The sequence below is a fragment of the Dysidea avara genome, chromosome 12 (assembly GCF_963678975.1).
Source record: "Dysidea avara chromosome 12, odDysAvar1.4, whole genome shotgun sequence".
Taxonomy (NCBI): Eukaryota; Metazoa; Porifera; class Demospongiae; order Dictyoceratida; family Dysideidae; genus Dysidea; species Dysidea avara.
The window spans coordinates 8,679,045-8,696,169 of NC_089283.1; the positions used below are offsets into that span (position 1 = coordinate 8,679,045).

Sequence of the window (17,125 nt, forward strand, 5' to 3'; positions counted from 1 at the left end):
AAAATATTAAAATTAGTAATAAAGTATGCACAAGGCTGGTCACTGTACAGTGGCATAGCTACCGTTGAGGCAGCTGCCTTGGTAAAAATGCTCAACAGGCTGCATGAGCAAGCCTGAGTTTTGGTGCCCCGGATTTTCTACTCAAACGCTACTAGACAGCATTACTGTGTCCCACATAATAGAATCTATGGCTGTATTACTAAGCAGGGCTGGAGCCCATGGTGGCATGGTGCCGGACCACTTTTCAGCTACTCAGTTGAATTCAGTCGTAAAAAAATTGATATACTCTAATAGAGCAGTCATCGTAATATACTCTAATAGAGCATTCAGTACAGATTGTAGACTGTTCTCATTACACTGCTTGGTCTAAATTATTTACATTTATGCATGTTACATTATTCTACTTTTCAAAAGTTCCAATGAGTCAACTGCATGGTATTGTATTGAGCTAATTGATAGTGCATATCATATGCATTAGCAGTTACAATCAAAAATATAGCCTCCACATGCCATTTAAAGCATATATTTTCAAAAGTTTCCTTCAGGGAGCATGCCGCCAGATTCCCTAGCTTTACATGCTTAGTACATGCAGTTAAGCATCACATGAAAGAGATAATCTCTGACTTAAACATCACATCAAAAAAAGTATAGTGTGCATGATATTACCTCCATTGCAGTCTGTGGATGACCTGACCACTCAAAAATTAATATCTCTGGAGTAAGTTATAATTAAACTAGTCTATAAATTGACTATACTGTAGCATGAACTAAGCTGGAGTATTACTTATGGCATGTAGAAAAATGCTCAGAGTCGTTCTTCCATCCAACCAGATAGTCAACCTGCAAATGCTGTACCACCCATACCTAAAAGTATTTGTGAATCAGTTGAGTCAGAAGCAGACCCTCTCAATTAGGTCAATGCATAAACTTTGCCTCGGTAAAATTTTTTTCCTGGCTATGCCACTGCTGTACATTACAAACTTATAAATTAAAGCGACCACATAACTGCATGCACTGGTTCATGCATGGATTATTTCTACACTACCTAGCAACTGATACAGTGACCACAGCTATGTGCTCATACATCAATCCTAGTGGAGTAATCTGATAGGTATAGCTATATAAGCAATGGCAATGAACAATTTTTCATCAATTACTGTACATGTATATGTCTGCCAGTCTGGACACCATCAGTATCAAAGACATGAAACAACTGTATTTTTATGTATTTTTTTATTAAGGCTTTACAGCACAAGTGCTATAGCTACATGAAGGTGTGTAGGATACCTGCCTGTTTAAAGATGTTATAATAGTATGATTGAAAAGGTGTGGTAAGGAAAAATCCATGACTGGACATAGCTCAAACCTGTATAGCCACACACCACCTATATACTGCTGCATGGCAAACAGTGCGACCAAAACGTCAAGTCTTTATATGATGTGTTGTGTTTTAGGCCACATAAACTCCTCATCCTTGCCATAATCACCATTTTTCCAACCACATCAAGGATATTTTGTACTAGTTAGTAGCTACTGGCTGAATGCACCCATTCAGCATCTTAAAAAGCTGGTAATAAACTAGAGCAGTCTGAGAAAAATGCCAAGTGAGATAGTGAGATGTCACTATATACACACCAATTGGCATATTAGTGTGTATATTGTGACATTTTGGTGTGCAGGACACACTTCATTTTTTACAGTGTAGGATTGTTTGTGAATCCGCAAAATTTTTATTTTTACATTGCTCAACCTTGAAAAATTACCCCTCGAAATATACAGGCTATATGGTAAATGTTGACATGGATATATGAAAAACGTAGAATACACACACACACACAGTTACAATAATTTATGAGATATAATACTATCCAATTCATGGTCTTACATTTAGTACAAGTACAACCACCCTATATACTTTGCTTAGGATAACAAGTAAGTACTTTCTCTCATATCTCTTTATTGTACAGTCCAAAGCTCAAGGAATGGCTTAGTAACTGACAGTAAAACAGGAAAGCAATAATTTCACTGAGTAGCAATAGCATTACTGGGGAAGATGAGGTACTCACAACGCCAAAAATGACAATCAAAAATAAATCAAACAATCCGTCAATTCCCCCAGCTATCATGCAAGACAGACATGGTTGGCTTCACCTGCTCCATTAATGCTTCTACCAATCTGCCAGCTCTCAGGGCCTTCTCCCTATCTGTAGCACTTCTCTATATACCATGGATAAACCGGTTTGACTTAATGATCTTGTAGCGGAGGTAGGCAGATACAAAGAGGATGAGCATGAAAACTAGCACATCAGGTACTACATAGATTATTGGGGCCACTGCATGAATGTTAGTTACTGCACAAGCTGCTAGAGATGGCACAAAAGCTACGTTGTAGTCCAAGGTAAGCACAATCATAACTAGAGCAAGAACCCACAGTGTTATTATCATTGCAATAATCCTGTTCCTTGTCATGATCCTCTTGTAGGAAAATGGACGTGCAATACTAACGACACGATAAACAGTCAGGGGAATAACCATCAGTATGATAACTCTTGATGATATTGACACTACTAGAAAATGCACATTGCAATTAGTGTCGTTTTAGTTAAGAGTTTTAGTTTTAGTTATACGTGGTAATTCTTCTTAATTCATTTTAGTTGGTTATATTGTCTTTGTTATTTTAGTTGTAGTTATAGTTTTAGTTAAAAACATGAAAACCTTTTAGTTTTAATTATAGTTTTAGTTGTGCATATTAAAATCTTTTGGTTTTAGTTACAGTTTTAGTTAACTAATACATAATTATTTGCCTTACTACAAGTACTTTTAGTTATAGTTAACTAAAACAACATTAATTGCAATAACCATCCCACTCTAGATCTAAAAGATGTATACTAGCTAGATAGATGGTAAAACTGAAATGGACTAGTATTTGCATGATGTCTGTAACTAGGAGGTTAACAGCAAGTAGATTGTTAACAGTTCTTAACTTCTTATCTTTCAGTATAGCAAAGATAACCATCGAAGATGAAATGACTATCAAAAAGACTGACAATACCAACAAGAACATCTTCAGGTAAATAGCATACGACACTGAAAATGTCAAACTCCTCATCAGATCTATTTGACATAGTTGCATTAGCCTCCACAGAAACACTCTCTTACTAGACACAACTTCTTCACTACTAAATTGTTAGTTGTTGTGACACTCTGTGATGTCCTATGAAGTCACATGATCAATGATAAACAACATTATTAGTTAACACAATTTGTTGACAGTTCACAGAATTTCTTTAGCTGTCTATTCTTGATGATGTAATCATTGTACACTGGTGATAGTGATAAATGGATTACAGGTTTCTTGTTGCAGCACATTAACTACTGGAGTTAAATGGGATTAGACAGATAGTCATACATGAAGGATTACCGTATATTTCATTTACAACTAAATGGAACAACCCTGAGTCCCTGACATGATTCTTGCCAGTGTGTAAAGGATTTAAGAAATGACACATAGCTACATAAGTAGCATATTAAAATTGATGCCTGGCACTCAGAAACTTCATGTCATTATATCACTCTGCTGAATGTTTGATGATTGGTAGCAGTTATAATAATAATTAATAATTCCAAATGCTGATAGTGGAGTTTATTTCTTGATATGGTAGAACAGTTTAAGCATTGCAGATACTGTACCTCCTATATATGCCATTTTCATAATAATTCATCCAGCCACATCTGAAGACAATAACCATCATATGCAAATTTATGCACTGTGATGGCACATAACATAACTGCATGACTTAATACAGTGAGTGACAGGGTTAGCACAGGTCTTAAAGCATGCATGCATGTAGTGGTGTTAATGCAGCCACAATGTGCATGTGGCTGATTACAATAACCACAGGATTCAACAGTTTGACTTTGATGGTAGCTATTTACTGCAGTAATTGGCGAGTATGGATCTAATGACAGTGAACTAAGCTATCCAGTAGGAATCACAGTATATGATAAGGCATAACTGTCACATCTCAGTGTTCCATTGTGATAGTCAGTTCAGCCATGTTATTGGGTCAGAATGTCCAACTGATGTAGCCACAACTGACAACAAGTAGATATTGGTTGCGGACTGTTGCAATGGAAACACTGCATTTCCATTTTTACTGTTGATGAAAATAGGTTGGCAAGGTCAGTACCATTAGGGGTCAGCTGAATGGCCCATCTAGTATCACAATTGATCTATATGCATGGTTTCATTATCGTAGCTGAGGAAGGTAATAATCGCATATCAATCTTTAACAGATCTAGAGGTGGTATCTTTGTGTGTAGCTTTGGGTCTTGTATCACCCAACAGCATAGCATGTAGTCCAAATGGTAGAATTTATGTCAGCGACCTTTGCCATACAATAGTTGCAGGGTGTATATTCTTGGATAATCAAAACGTGTTGATAAAACAGCAAATAGCATATGAAGCCAGACACATTGTATATTGTGCTACGAAATAAAGTTCTATAAGTCAGCAATATTTAGTAACATTTGCCTTCATGCAGGAACCTGCAGAATGTTGGGACCTGGAAACAATATCAAGATGTATTTTAACACATATATACATGGTCATAGTTCATGGTGTCCTTTGCAGATGATCCCTACAGTGTGGTTTCTTTGGGTTCCTTGGAATTTGTATGTGCTTATTTATATACTTGCAGCAGGAGCACTAGATTTACTGTTTACCATAAGTGCAGGCAATGCAGTACAGTAAGTTTATAATAGCTAACATGAAGATTATACACGGGGGTGTATCCAGAGGGGGAACAAAGGTCAAAAGATTCTAATAGAGCATCCAATAAAACAGTCACATGCAGACTAAAGAACATCTGTCAACAGAACACTTTAAAGAGTATAGCTATAATCTATAGCATTTTAGTAGCTAGAGTTCTTTAGTTGAAATCAAAGAACAACTTTAATGGTGGTCATTCTATTAGAATGTTTTGTGCTATGCATTTGAGTAAATTTCCTCTTTTTTGCAGAATTTGTGACACTTTTTTTATCATGCTATTTTTTGGCAAATTGCATTCTCTTAACATAAACTGTTCACCAGTAACAAAGTTATAACTCTTTCTGCCAAAGTATAACAATAATGTTAATGCATTGTTTTAAAGTGATAATTTTGTATGCTGCACAATGGCAGATCCAGGATGGGGCATTCCCTCCCGCCCTCTGTGGAGGAGCTATACTTCTTTTTATTGCAATACTAAACCATGTCAAGTCATAATCAATTATAACTTATAAAAATATACATATATTACTACCATTCATTTATTGTAAACTCACCTAAAACAAATACCAAAGCAGCTAGTGCTGTTATATTGTCACACAGCACCTTCGTGTGTACTAAGCAGCTCTAAAAATATTATTGTGTGGGTAGTATTTAAGACATTCTAGCCTATAAAACAACTTTTTAAGACTTCACAAAGGCAAAAATAGCAAAAATAAGCGATACTAAGAGGAATTATTTGCTACTTTAAATATACAAGAGAATCTGCTCTCCCCAACCACCTACGACTTAGCCTGTTTGTACCCCTCTCCTTGCCAGCTCCCGGATCCACCCCTGCTACATGTATAGTATAGTATTAAAAGGCTAGGAGTGGTATATATTCTAAGATCAGTTTATTGCCATCAAGAGTTCATGTGATTTCTTGCCACTATGCTTAACTTACTTGATTGACCTTCCCTTAAATCACATTGCACTTACTCCAAACTATATAATCACATTGTTGTCCCATCCTTATCACTAACTCCAATGTCAACATTCACTGTGACTGGCCATATATAAATTGGTTTGCAGACATGTACTGCTAACCAGCTATCATTGTTGTAACACTATAAGGCCAGTGAGAATGCCTAAAAGCCAGGGAATAAGAATCTTAAGATTATAGTGACTAATAATATTGTAATTTACTAATGTAACTTTTGCCAGGGCTCCTGATTGATTTTTTAGCTCAAATATTCGGCATAGCCGCTCTTCCATACAAGAGCATACAAAAAAGCAAACAATAATAACCACACAAGTACAGAAGCAAAAAAGTACAACTCAAACACAGTTCAAGAGCTATTTAAACACAACACAAAAATTACACATCACTCCTGTAATTACAGTCCTGTACTGACCACCCTGTGAGTATCAGTGCATGGTACCCCTGAGTCTAGGCCCCTGCACTTATGTCTTAAAGTTGTCGTAACAAAATAAAACATCTCTGATCATGATGATGATGCTGCATGTGCTGTGATGCCGGCTTGATAAACAAAAGCTAAACGGCCCCGGAATTAATTTACGGAGTTTGAAATGCGCACGTGAACTATCACGTGCCCATTTTTTTGTTTACAGTAAAATCGGCTCGCAAATCGGTCATAACCAGAGACTAATGAGTAATGTTCTCGTCTAAATGCTCTCTAAAAGCTCTTGCTACGTGAGCTCACGCAGTACCCCGCTACAATGGCGATTGCCACGCCCATTGATACTGCTGGATACGACTATGAATTTGTTAATACTCCATCAGAGTCACTCGTGTGTAAGATATGTCACCTTCCCAGCCGAGATCCTTACTTGAGTGTGTGCTGCGGACATAATTTTTGTAAACCTTGCTTGGACAATTACAAGAAGGCTACCACCATTGATATAAAGGTTTGTCCAGTTTGTCGTGGTTCAGATTTCACTAAATTTCCCAACAAGTTAAGTGATAGAGAAATTAGGAATCTTCATGTGATGTGTACTAACAAGGAAAGAGGCTGCGAATGGCAGGGTGAACTAAATGACATTAATAATCACCTTAGAAACAAAAATGGTTGTCAGTTTGAGGATGTGAAGTGTGTTGAAGACTGTGGAAAGGTTGTAAAACGGCAATATCTGACCAGTCATGTTAAGACTGAGTGTCCACGTCGTAAAGTTGATTGCCACTACTGCCAAATTTCAGGTGAACACCAGTTTATTGAGGGTGGGCACTGACAAATGTCCTAAGTTTCCCCTACCCTGTCCCAATAGTGGGTGTGCAATAGAAAGTGTCCCTCGTGAAGACTTGAATGCACACAGGAAGGAGTGTCCTCTTGAGGTGGTCCAGTGTGAGTATCACAATGTGGGGTGTGAGGAGAGGATGATGCGTAAGAAAAGGATGAAACATGAGAAGGACAAAATGGAGGAACATTTGTTGATGACGAAATTGAAACTAGCTAAAACTGAAAATAAACTAACATCTACAGAAATTGGACTTAATAGCATGGAAGTAATGTTACATCGCTTGATTGACAGTAGTGAAAAATCCAGCATAATCACTGACTCAGTGCAATGGTCTATTCATTTGAATATGATGGCCAACACAACTCGAGTATGCCCAGTAATATTGAAGTTGTCTGGCTTTGCAGAATACAAAGAGAAAGGACGTCCCTGGACCAGTGAGCCATTTTACACACACAACAATGGATACAAAATGTGTTTAACTGTTGATCCTGCTGGTTGGGACAAACATGAAGAGACTCACTTGTCTGCATACTTATGCCTCATGAAGGGTCCACATGATGATGAGCTAACATGGCCATTAAGGGGAATGTTTCAAGTGAAGTTGTTAAACCAGACTGATGACTGTAATCATCACTCATTTACAATGACTTTTACTAAATATCATGATGAAGATATTGGTATAAGGGTGACTGATGCTAACACGGCTCAAGATGGCTGGGGATTTCCCGACTTTATTTCCAATGAAAATCTTTACAAAGTTACTTCCACGTGCCAGTATCTCATAGATGATGCTCTCTTTCTGCAAATTAGTGCACTTCATACTAAAACTTAAAGATCGCTTTAGGTAGAAAGTATTGTGAATGTCATGTACTCCCAGCAATTAAAACAGTGTGACATCCACTACTTTGTTTTTACAGTGCAGTGCAATGTAATATATTGTCTTGCTATGTTGTTATACATGCGATAGTCAGATTGCAATAGCTAGTGATTGGAATTGCTTTGTGGAGTCATGCAGTTGTACCAATGTAATGAATTTCTTTAAGGCTAATATTTATTGATATATTGTTTTCCGGTCACCTGCATGAAACTTTGTTGTTGTAATTTAAAATTATCTATATAGACATGATGAATATTTCTTTGTTAAAGAAGTTACTTTAATAAAGTAGTCAGCCAGTCTATTAAGTAATAAATATAACTTTTCGTGATCCTGTTTGGTTGTATGGATCTAAAGATTTACCTGTGTTACATATTTTGCATTAATTAATCAGTTGGGTATATCATTCAAATACAGACTATAATGTAGTGATATATACAAGTTTAAACAGCAGGTTAAACAGTAGCCTGACATCGTGTTTATGCCCAGCCAGACAGGTGGACACTCAAGGCAGATTTCAAGGGTAATTTCAATAATCTTATCGCAGGCACTTCAAAACACCTATAAGAGGGGGTGACATGGGCAGAATTCAGTCTCTATAGGGGTGGAATATTGTACCTAAAATACTGAGATAAAATGAAGGGATTATTTCCAGTAACTCTAGAACCTGAGCTGAAACAATAAGATGTACAGTATTAGCTAACATAATACTCTGATTGATGTATAGTACTACAGACACTTTAACCAAGGAAACCCTCAGCATATCTAGAGCTTATTGCTTTACTAATGGAACACCAATTTCAGACCCAAACCTTATTCTAGTACATGTACTCTGGACGTACACTGGTCTGATCCCAGTCCAACACCCAGCACAAACTATATTGTAACTTAATTTCTTTATTGTCTGTTACACATTGTGCTTATGGAGAGCTTGAAACATGCATTAGCTGGTGGACAGCATTGCCATTTAAAAACTTGTTGCTAATGATAATATCTATAGCTACCCATAGCTGATTGCTCTTAAAGTGATTGGAAACAAGGAATCAATAAAAGATAGTTTAGACTTACGTTTGTGAGACTTTAAGTTGTTTCAAACTCTAGCTGTGCATTCCCCTAAAAAGCAAGCAATAACACTATGTATGTAATATTGTCATATTTACCTGTTTCTTGGTATACCTTAATGTTGCTGAGACTGAGCTAAATCTACTATAGTCGTTATAAATCCATCGGGCTGCACGACGTTGTACCTTTCTAATTGTTGGATTTGTGACTATAGGATGGATCCCATACAGATGACGCATATTCCATTTGTGGTCTAATCATTGTGAGGTATGCTGATTCCTTAACTCTTCTTGAGCAATTACTGAGGTTGTGTTTCAAAAAAATTAGAGTTTTTGTTGCCTTTGCTATGTGTGAGGACCAGGATAATGATCAGACGTCCAGATAAGAGTGCTGTTCAGATACTTCTAATATGTGGTCATATTATATAATCATGTGTGGTCACTGCTGCAGCACATTTGATGACAGTAAAGTTTAGTTGCCAAGTGCCGGTTAGCCCATTCAGATACCTTGTTCAAATCTTGTTGGAGCCTGGTGGTATTTTCTCTGCTATTGATTATTCTGTAAAGCAGTGAACATCCGAAGAGGAGAATTGATATCTTTTGTGATGTCATTTATATACAATAAAAACACCAGGGGACCCAGGACAGTTTCTCGAGGTATTCGTGACAAAACTGGTACAGGGTTACAATTTTGTTGACAACCGTTTTCTGTTGACAACCAAGGCTAGCTATATACTTATTACTACATAATAGTACTTGTAGCAAATATTTAATGGAGCTGTGATGTTTCAGCTCCTTTTCCAACAAGGAGTTTGCTGGCTGCACTGTCAATCACTTGAGGTCTCGCGTGACTAGTTTATGGAGTGCGATGGTTGCCCGCGAGATGGAAATCGAGGGACTACCAAAACTATTGAGTTACATTAAGTTAGGATCAGATAGTTAGTTTGAGTTTCTGCCATGTGTGTTTTTGTGGCTTTGTCACCTCAGTGGTAAAGTTTCATCGTTCATAGCTACCAAGATCAGTTCAGTCCATGCAAATACTAGCTAGATCAAGAGGAAGGCCTGTCACGGAAATATCTGTCCGGGTAAATTCGGTCCGGCCGGACCAAATTTGGTTGACCAAGTTTAATCCAGCCGGACCATTTTTGGCATCCAAAATTGGTCCGGCCTGACTAAAATTGGTCCGGCCCAAACTTGGTTGGCCACATGCACTGGACCCTAGACCACTTGGATCAACTATAGTTTTGGTTAGTTCGCGGGTGTACCAGGCATTGTGTGGACAGGTCTGTGAAACGGCTACTCTAGGAAACACTGCCACTCGTGTTACATCTCACTATTAATCTCCCATTACAAGTACATGAAACCTTACAACCACAATCATTACCTATATGTGTCAATTACAGGAGATCGTGTGTAGAGCATGCATAAGTCTGCGTGTACTATCAGTGTTACAGGTCGGTCCATGCTAAGTTTTTTTGTGACGGATCACTGCAGCCGACTTAACCTGGAAACTATATAATCAGAGCGCAGTTTCGTTTCCCGACTTGATTTAGCTACGGAAAGTGCATATTACAGTAGTACAGAAACTATTCTATGTCGTAGCTATATATGCAGCTGAACACACACTACACAGTCGCAAAATTAATGCTGTTTTAATTTAAAGCAGTGTGAGATGATAAAAGTCCTGCATTCTTCTTCTCCATGTCAATAGCTAGCTGTCCGAGTGGGAACTAGAGGTTTTCTTCCGGCATCAGTACATCAACTCAAATGCATGGTCAATACTACATGGACTCATGGTGTGCATGCAATGTTGCATGCAAAAACACAGGTATCAAGCTATTCTTTTATGACTATATTCATAGCTAATTTTTGTTTATTGCATCTAATTTATGTATGTGTATGTATGTGGTTGGGTGGGTGTACAGGCTTCTAAGCCTCAACCCAAATCACATCATAATCATAATCACATCATTTTTCCTAAGTATGTTTTTATATGCTCAATAAACTTCACAAGCATCATCGGCTCTGCAGTGTTTGGTTGAATCTTTCATCCAGCCTGTTAGTGTTGATTATGACAAACAACTATATAGCAACATGGCGGAAATCACTGATGGTGGACAATATATAAAATCTATCAGTCATTAAAACATGTCTTATCTTCAACTTCTGCATATAGCTCAGAATTTAATTTGTTAATTCTGACCCTTGGTCAGTTCTTTATTAATCTGGGAATACCTATGTGCACATTGTCATAAACAGCTACACATATCATCTCAGGGACTGATCCAGAGGGGGTGGATGGGGTGGCTAGCCACCCACCATGCATGGCCTTGCAGCCACTCAGATTTGCATTATTTAATAATGCCGAATATTACTGATCATGAACACTCTTTCGCTATATCAATATAAACTAAATCCCTGCATTGCATCAGATTCCAATGCTAGCTGGCTATAACCTTACAGTAGATGGTAGCAGTATAGCTACATGAATTTATCTATGCCAGATCATGGGCAGTATTAACTATCACCAGGCAGAGGACTTCTTGAAGGAAATAATATTATGGGGTCTGCTTTAGGATTGAGTCAATTTTACTTTTATGTCTGTAGCAATTAACCCTAAAATGTGGAATAATGCGACTACCTCAAACTTTTAAGTTGGCTAAGTAGTGAAAAACATACTGAGAATATTATAGCTATAACTTTTAAGGAATGTTTATACCAGCAGGAACGTGTGATCAGTAGGAGATGATACTGAGTTCACATTATTATATATAATAAGTTATTTAATGGAGCAAACCTAAGCTATCATCTCCTAGTGACTCCTACATATCACATACAAAAGAGAGGAATGTACGTGTAGTATGTACACATGTAGGTGTTACAGATGTATTGTTTTAACCATTAGTAGGCATTCCAGTATCCGAGATTTTTAAATAAAAAAATTCTCCGTATATTCCCCAATAGAACCCTGGCACAAAATAACAACTCGTGTTTAACTTGGGATTGCTCCGTCGTCCGAGCTCCAATGAGGATGAAAATCGCTGTGGGGTTTGTCCACACGCTGATCATCATGACAATCTTAGTTTTATCGTGCGCGTTACATATAAGTAAGTTTTGTGTTGTTTTGTAATCTTTTCAAGCCTTGTAATGTATGTAGAATACTTTAAAACTTTAAAAAACGTACTGTCGGGTGGAAGGTAGTCACTGGTGCTTACTTTAAAGTGCGTAGTTACTTCGCTCTGGTTAGCGATTTTCAGCTCCAGAGCAATTTTCTGATGGCTGTGTCGTCATCTCAAAAGTATAAACCACTTCAAAGTCGGTATAACAATGCCATAATTAAAACCGCAACTCCACCTTAGGTACTGTTGCATCATTGTGACACCTCCACTTTAGTTGTTTACCTTTATAAGTTGTTAACTTGATGTTTTTACTTACTTGACATAGCCTCTTGCCTATAGGCATGCACCATTGTATTGAAGAAGTGTGCAGTAGGTGAAACATATTTGCTCACCACAAAGCATACAAAGATCGCTGAGATCTGATACAATCTGAAGTAACTCTCATTACATGTACAAACTTGCAGCTAGAAGCAACTGCAGTTTCAAGATAGTCCAGATTGCTAGATGGCTTCCTGATTTAATTGTGCCATTTTTCCCTTTAAATGTATGGGGAGCCCCGGAGAAAAAATGTACCTTTTTTCAGTTTTTAAGCACTATGCATGCCAAAGTAGCTAATTCCAGCCCAACAAACTATATATTTCTGAGATCAGCAATCAATACTCTATCTATTGAGCATATAAAAAGCCCATTTTTCCAAAATTTAAAAATTGGGCTGGAATGCCTACCATTAGTGTTAACTCATGATCTGATCAGACATTATATGTGCATAAGAGCACAGTGCACATGCTACTGTGCATGCGCTTCACTGTACAAGCCAAACAATAACAGTGTCAGCTCTTCCTGATGTAAATAATAAGACATTCAGGACTCTCAACTTAAAATCTGGGCTAGGCTGGGTAGCCACCGACCTTCATTTATTTCTGGATCAGTGCCTGGTGATGAATGTTATAGGTGACTGCTCTATTAGAGTATCTCGATCTTAAGCACCTCCAATGCAGCTAGCTGATCCCATGCATGCAATGATCCGTGCCCTTGTTGGATAACCTTTTAAGCACAAATCCATGTAGTGATAATGCCTGCAATGCTCATTATTCGCGTTCGAGATTGATAAATGAGAATAGCTATAGCTAAGTCGGCTGCAGTGTTCCGTCACAAACAACTTATAGCTATGCATCATTGGCTGCATGCGTTAGTGGTCCACCCGGACCCATTTTGGTCGACCAATATTGGTCTGAGTGGCCAGAAGTGCATGTGGCCAACTAGGTTTGGGCCGGACCAATTTTGGTCAGGTCGGACCAATTTCGGATGCTAAAATGGTCCGGGCGGACTAAATTTGGTCGACTGAAAATGGTCCGGCTGGACCGATTTTTGCCCCGGACCAAAATTTTCGTTACAGGCCAGAGGGGTCACAGTGAACGGGAAACAGGGAGTAAAGGAGGGGATTCCTGTATAGCTATATGTAGCTAGTATAGTTGTCGAGATAGTGGTAGTATGAACCGGCACTGAGATCCACACTAGGTCTATACTGTAACTATAGCTTCCTCAGTGACCCTGGCGATTATTTTAGTGCTGTAGTTACGTAGCGGCTACTACAGCTAGTTAGCTATCTGTTGGATCAGTTTAATAGTAAAGCTACGATGAAATGGGCGAGTGGAAATTGGGTCACAATCTCGGGACTGATAGCTACTGAAACTCAGTACGTAGTGTACTAGTATAGTGCAGGCAAACACAAGGGCATTGCCAAACAAGACTTCTACAGATGATGCTACGTAGCTATGGATGTTACCAGGGAGGTTCGGATGGTTCATCCGAACCTCCCTGCCTACGCCCTTGGTTATGTGTTGCTACAATAGCCGACACTATTATTGTATTTGGCTATTCTTTATTGCTTTGAATGAAGCATTCATGCATGTAACTGCATCAAAACATTTCTGGTACTATTTTTTTTTTTATTATTATTATTGTTACTGAGCAGACAGCACAGCTGATATGCTCAGGAAAAGAAAAGCAATCATAAAATGAATTTAGCTACGTAGTTACAAAGATTACAGTTATTGAGTTCTATACAATGTTTGCAGTTCCGCTGAAAAAGAGTCAATATTGTTGCTCTCAATGATGGAAGATGGTAAGTTGTTCCAATCCTTAATTGATCTGGAGAAAAAGCTCTGTTGGTATGAATAGGTGGATGAGTTTGGTAGAATAAAACGATGTGGGTGATATAGTCTGGTGGATCTTGTCATTGAAATAAAATGAGGAGGAATTGACAGTAAATAATCTTGATGTATAATTTTAAAAAGTGCTTGTAATCTGGATATTTTACGTCTCAGCTGAAGGCTTGGCCAAGAAAGATGCTGTAACATAGCTGTGACTGAGCTGATTCGATTGAAATCATTTAGGACCCATCTAGCTGCCCTACGCTGTACTTTCTCTAGCTGTTGAATATTGTTATGGTGGTATGGGTCCCAGATGACTGCAGCGTATTCCATTGACGGTCGTACTATCGTAAGGTAGGCTGTTGCTTTGATGTTAGACGAGCAGCAACTCAGATTGCGTTTCAAAAAGTTTAATGTTCTATTGGCCTTAGCAGCTATATTACTAATATGTGGAGACCATGATAGTTTGTTGTCCAATATAACACCAAGGTAGGAGTGTTGGTTTGATGTACCCAAGTTGTGATTGTTTAGCTTGTAGTTGAAAATGATTGGTGATAATGATCTGGTAAACCGCATAATAGTACATTTGGTTACATTGAATCTTAATTGCCACTTAGTTGCCCATTCGTGTAGTTGATCAAGATCATGCTGAAGTTGAATGGCATCCTCCTTGGTGGTGATAATTCTGTAAAGTAAACAGTCATCAGCAAATAACCGTAGTGGCGAATTTACATGTTCTGTTATATCATTAATGTATAGAAGAAACATCAAAGGGCCGAGGACCGTCCCTTGAGGGACTCCTGAGTGAACAGCTATCGAGTCAGAAAAAGTACCGTCCAAAGCTACTTGCTGTGACCTTCTGGTCAGCCAAGTATTGACCCACTGACAGATGTGATCGTTGATACCATAGTGTCTTAATTTAACTAATAGTCTTTGATGTGGGACACTATCAAACGCTTTAGCAAAGTCAAGGAGAATGACATCGGTTTGTTTCTGTTGGTCTAGAGCATGTGACAAGTCTTCTATCAGTGAAATAAGTTGGGTAACACAAGAGTGCTGGGATCTGAAGCCGTGCTGGGTATCAATGAGAATGCTATTAGAGTTTAAATGATTCATTATGGAATGATATATAATATGTTCCATAGTTTTGGAGCATACAGAAGTCAATGATATTGGTTGGTAGTTTGCGGTACTATAGCTACATATAAACAATTGTTCAATTTTATTTTCTTACAGTAAAGCAAAGGCCAAGGTTAAATGATATTGTTGATTGTTTTATGCCAAAGTGGGCACCACGATGGAGAAAAATAGGTATGGAACTTGGCCTTGATCATCACTTGATGGACATCATACAACATGACCATCCCAATGACTGTGAAAGCTGTTGCATTAAGATGCTTACAGAACGGTTGGATGGCAATACTGCAACTTCCTGGGAAGACATAATATGTGTTGCAGAAAGATTGTTATTGTGTGGTGAGTATACTGTTGTGTATCATATACATAGTAGTAAAGGGATGTCTTTACCACGTAATATATGAATCTGAGAAGCTGTGCAAGTTACACACATGCACACACACACACACACACACACACACACACACACACACACACACACACACACACACACACACACACACACACACACACAGAGGTTGTCCCATTGATCTCTGTGGAGTGCTGAGGTGTACCAAGTATCCAATAGTCCTACTGTCTGAAGGTCTGCCTTCACAACATCTCTCCATCTCTTTCTTGGACCACCAGGTGGTCGTTTCTTGGGTAACCACCCAAATAATGTTCTTTTGGGGGTCCTGCTGTCTCCCATTCTCACTAAATGCCCCAACCACCCTACCCCGCGCCTAATCAGTTTCTCACTGATGGCCTCAGGGTCACCCCACATCTGATGGGTCACTTCAGAAGTGATATGCTGCTCCCACTGCTTCTTCCTGCTTATCCCAAGAATAGTCCTAATACACCGATGGTGAAAACGATTCAAACGAACAAGGTGTCGATTATATGGTGTCCAACACTCTCCTCCATACAGTGATACATTGAGTACACATGCCTGATACACAAGTCTCTTGGTGAGAACTGACAGGGTTCTGTCTTGGAAACTGCACGGTGTAGTGCACCAAACGCTCTGGATGCAGCAGATATACGTTTCTCCACCTCTGTGTCCAACTTCCCATCAGATGCCATGTGGGAACCAAGATATACAAATTCGGACACACACTCCACATTCCCTCCAGATGTTACTATTGGCTGCGTATCTTCCTCCGTTATATCATGTCCAGCCACCATGAACTTGGTCTTGATAAAGCTAACTGACAATCCAAGACCAGCTGCAGCAGAATGATATTCTCTAATGGCCTCTACAGCTCCAGCACATGATGTGGCTAAAGCCACATTACCAGCAAACTGACAGTCATTAATATCAAATTCCTCCGCCCCACTGGTGGACCTTCGGAAAAGCTGTTGGTCTAGTCTATATAATAATCTAGTGCCTACATCCTCTACATTCTGTATTCGGGAAAACCATCGTTCAGTAACAGCACAAGAATACAAATTAAATAGTGTTGGAGCAATAGTACATCCCTGCCTCAAGCCATTGTTCACATCAATTCCCTCTAATAACTCTCCATCCAACCTAATCTGAGCAGTCATGTTCTCATGAAAGGACTTCACAATGTTAATCAACACTTCTGGTACTCCAAGCTTCCCAAGCACCTTCCAAAGAGCTTCACGGGGCACTGAGTCAAGTGCCTTTCTTAGATCTACAAATATAAAAAATTGCTTGTTCGATGTTCCACAGCTTTCTCCGACATTTGCCAAATAGTGAATATCATATCATTACAACCTCGACCCTTCCTGAAACCACACTGCGATTCAGGGAGTAACTTCTCAGCAAGTTC

At 38.7% G+C, this 17,125-nt stretch overlaps 2 protein-coding genes across 2 annotated transcripts; one reads left to right on the plus strand and one right to left on the minus strand.

Annotated features, from left to right (window-relative positions):
- Positions 1-6,487: 6,487 nt before the first annotated feature.
- Positions 6,488-7,838, plus strand: LOC136239806 (TNF receptor-associated factor 4-like). The gene is made up of 2 exons (XM_066030558.1): positions 6,488-6,986; positions 7,048-7,838. The coding sequence occupies exons 1-2, from the start codon at positions 6,488-6,490 to the stop codon at positions 7,836-7,838; spliced, it is 1,290 nt and encodes a 429-aa protein (XP_065886630.1).
- Positions 7,839-11,133: 3,295 nt separating this feature from the next.
- On the minus strand, positions 11,134-16,877 carry LOC136239807 (uncharacterized). The gene is made up of 3 exons (XM_066030559.1): positions 16,279-16,877; positions 15,905-16,180; positions 11,134-11,176 (listed from the first exon to the last, which is right to left on the minus strand). The coding sequence occupies exons 1-3, from the start codon at positions 16,875-16,877 to the stop codon at positions 11,134-11,136; spliced, it is 918 nt and encodes a 305-aa protein (XP_065886631.1).
- Positions 16,878-17,125: the final 248 nt, after the last annotated feature.

Coding starts and splice junctions, on each gene's coding strand:
- LOC136239806 (XM_066030558.1), top strand. CDS start 6,488: ATGGCGATTGCCACGCCCATTGATACTGCTGGATACGACTATGAATTT. Junction 6,987..7,047: donor TGAACACCAGTTTATTGAGG/GTGGGCACTGAC, acceptor GGTGTGCAATAG/AAAGTGTCCCTCGTGAAGAC.
- LOC136239807 (XM_066030559.1), bottom strand. CDS start 16,877: ATGACTGCTCAGATTAGGTTGGATGGAGAGTTATTAGAGGGAATTGAT. Junction 16,181..16,278: donor CCAAGAGACTTGTGTATCAG/GCATGTGTACTC, acceptor TCGGTGTATTAG/GACTATTCTTGGGATAAGCA. Junction 11,177..15,904: donor GTAGGACTATTGGATACTTG/GTACACCTCAGC, acceptor ATGTGCACATAG/GTATTCCCAGATTAATAAAG.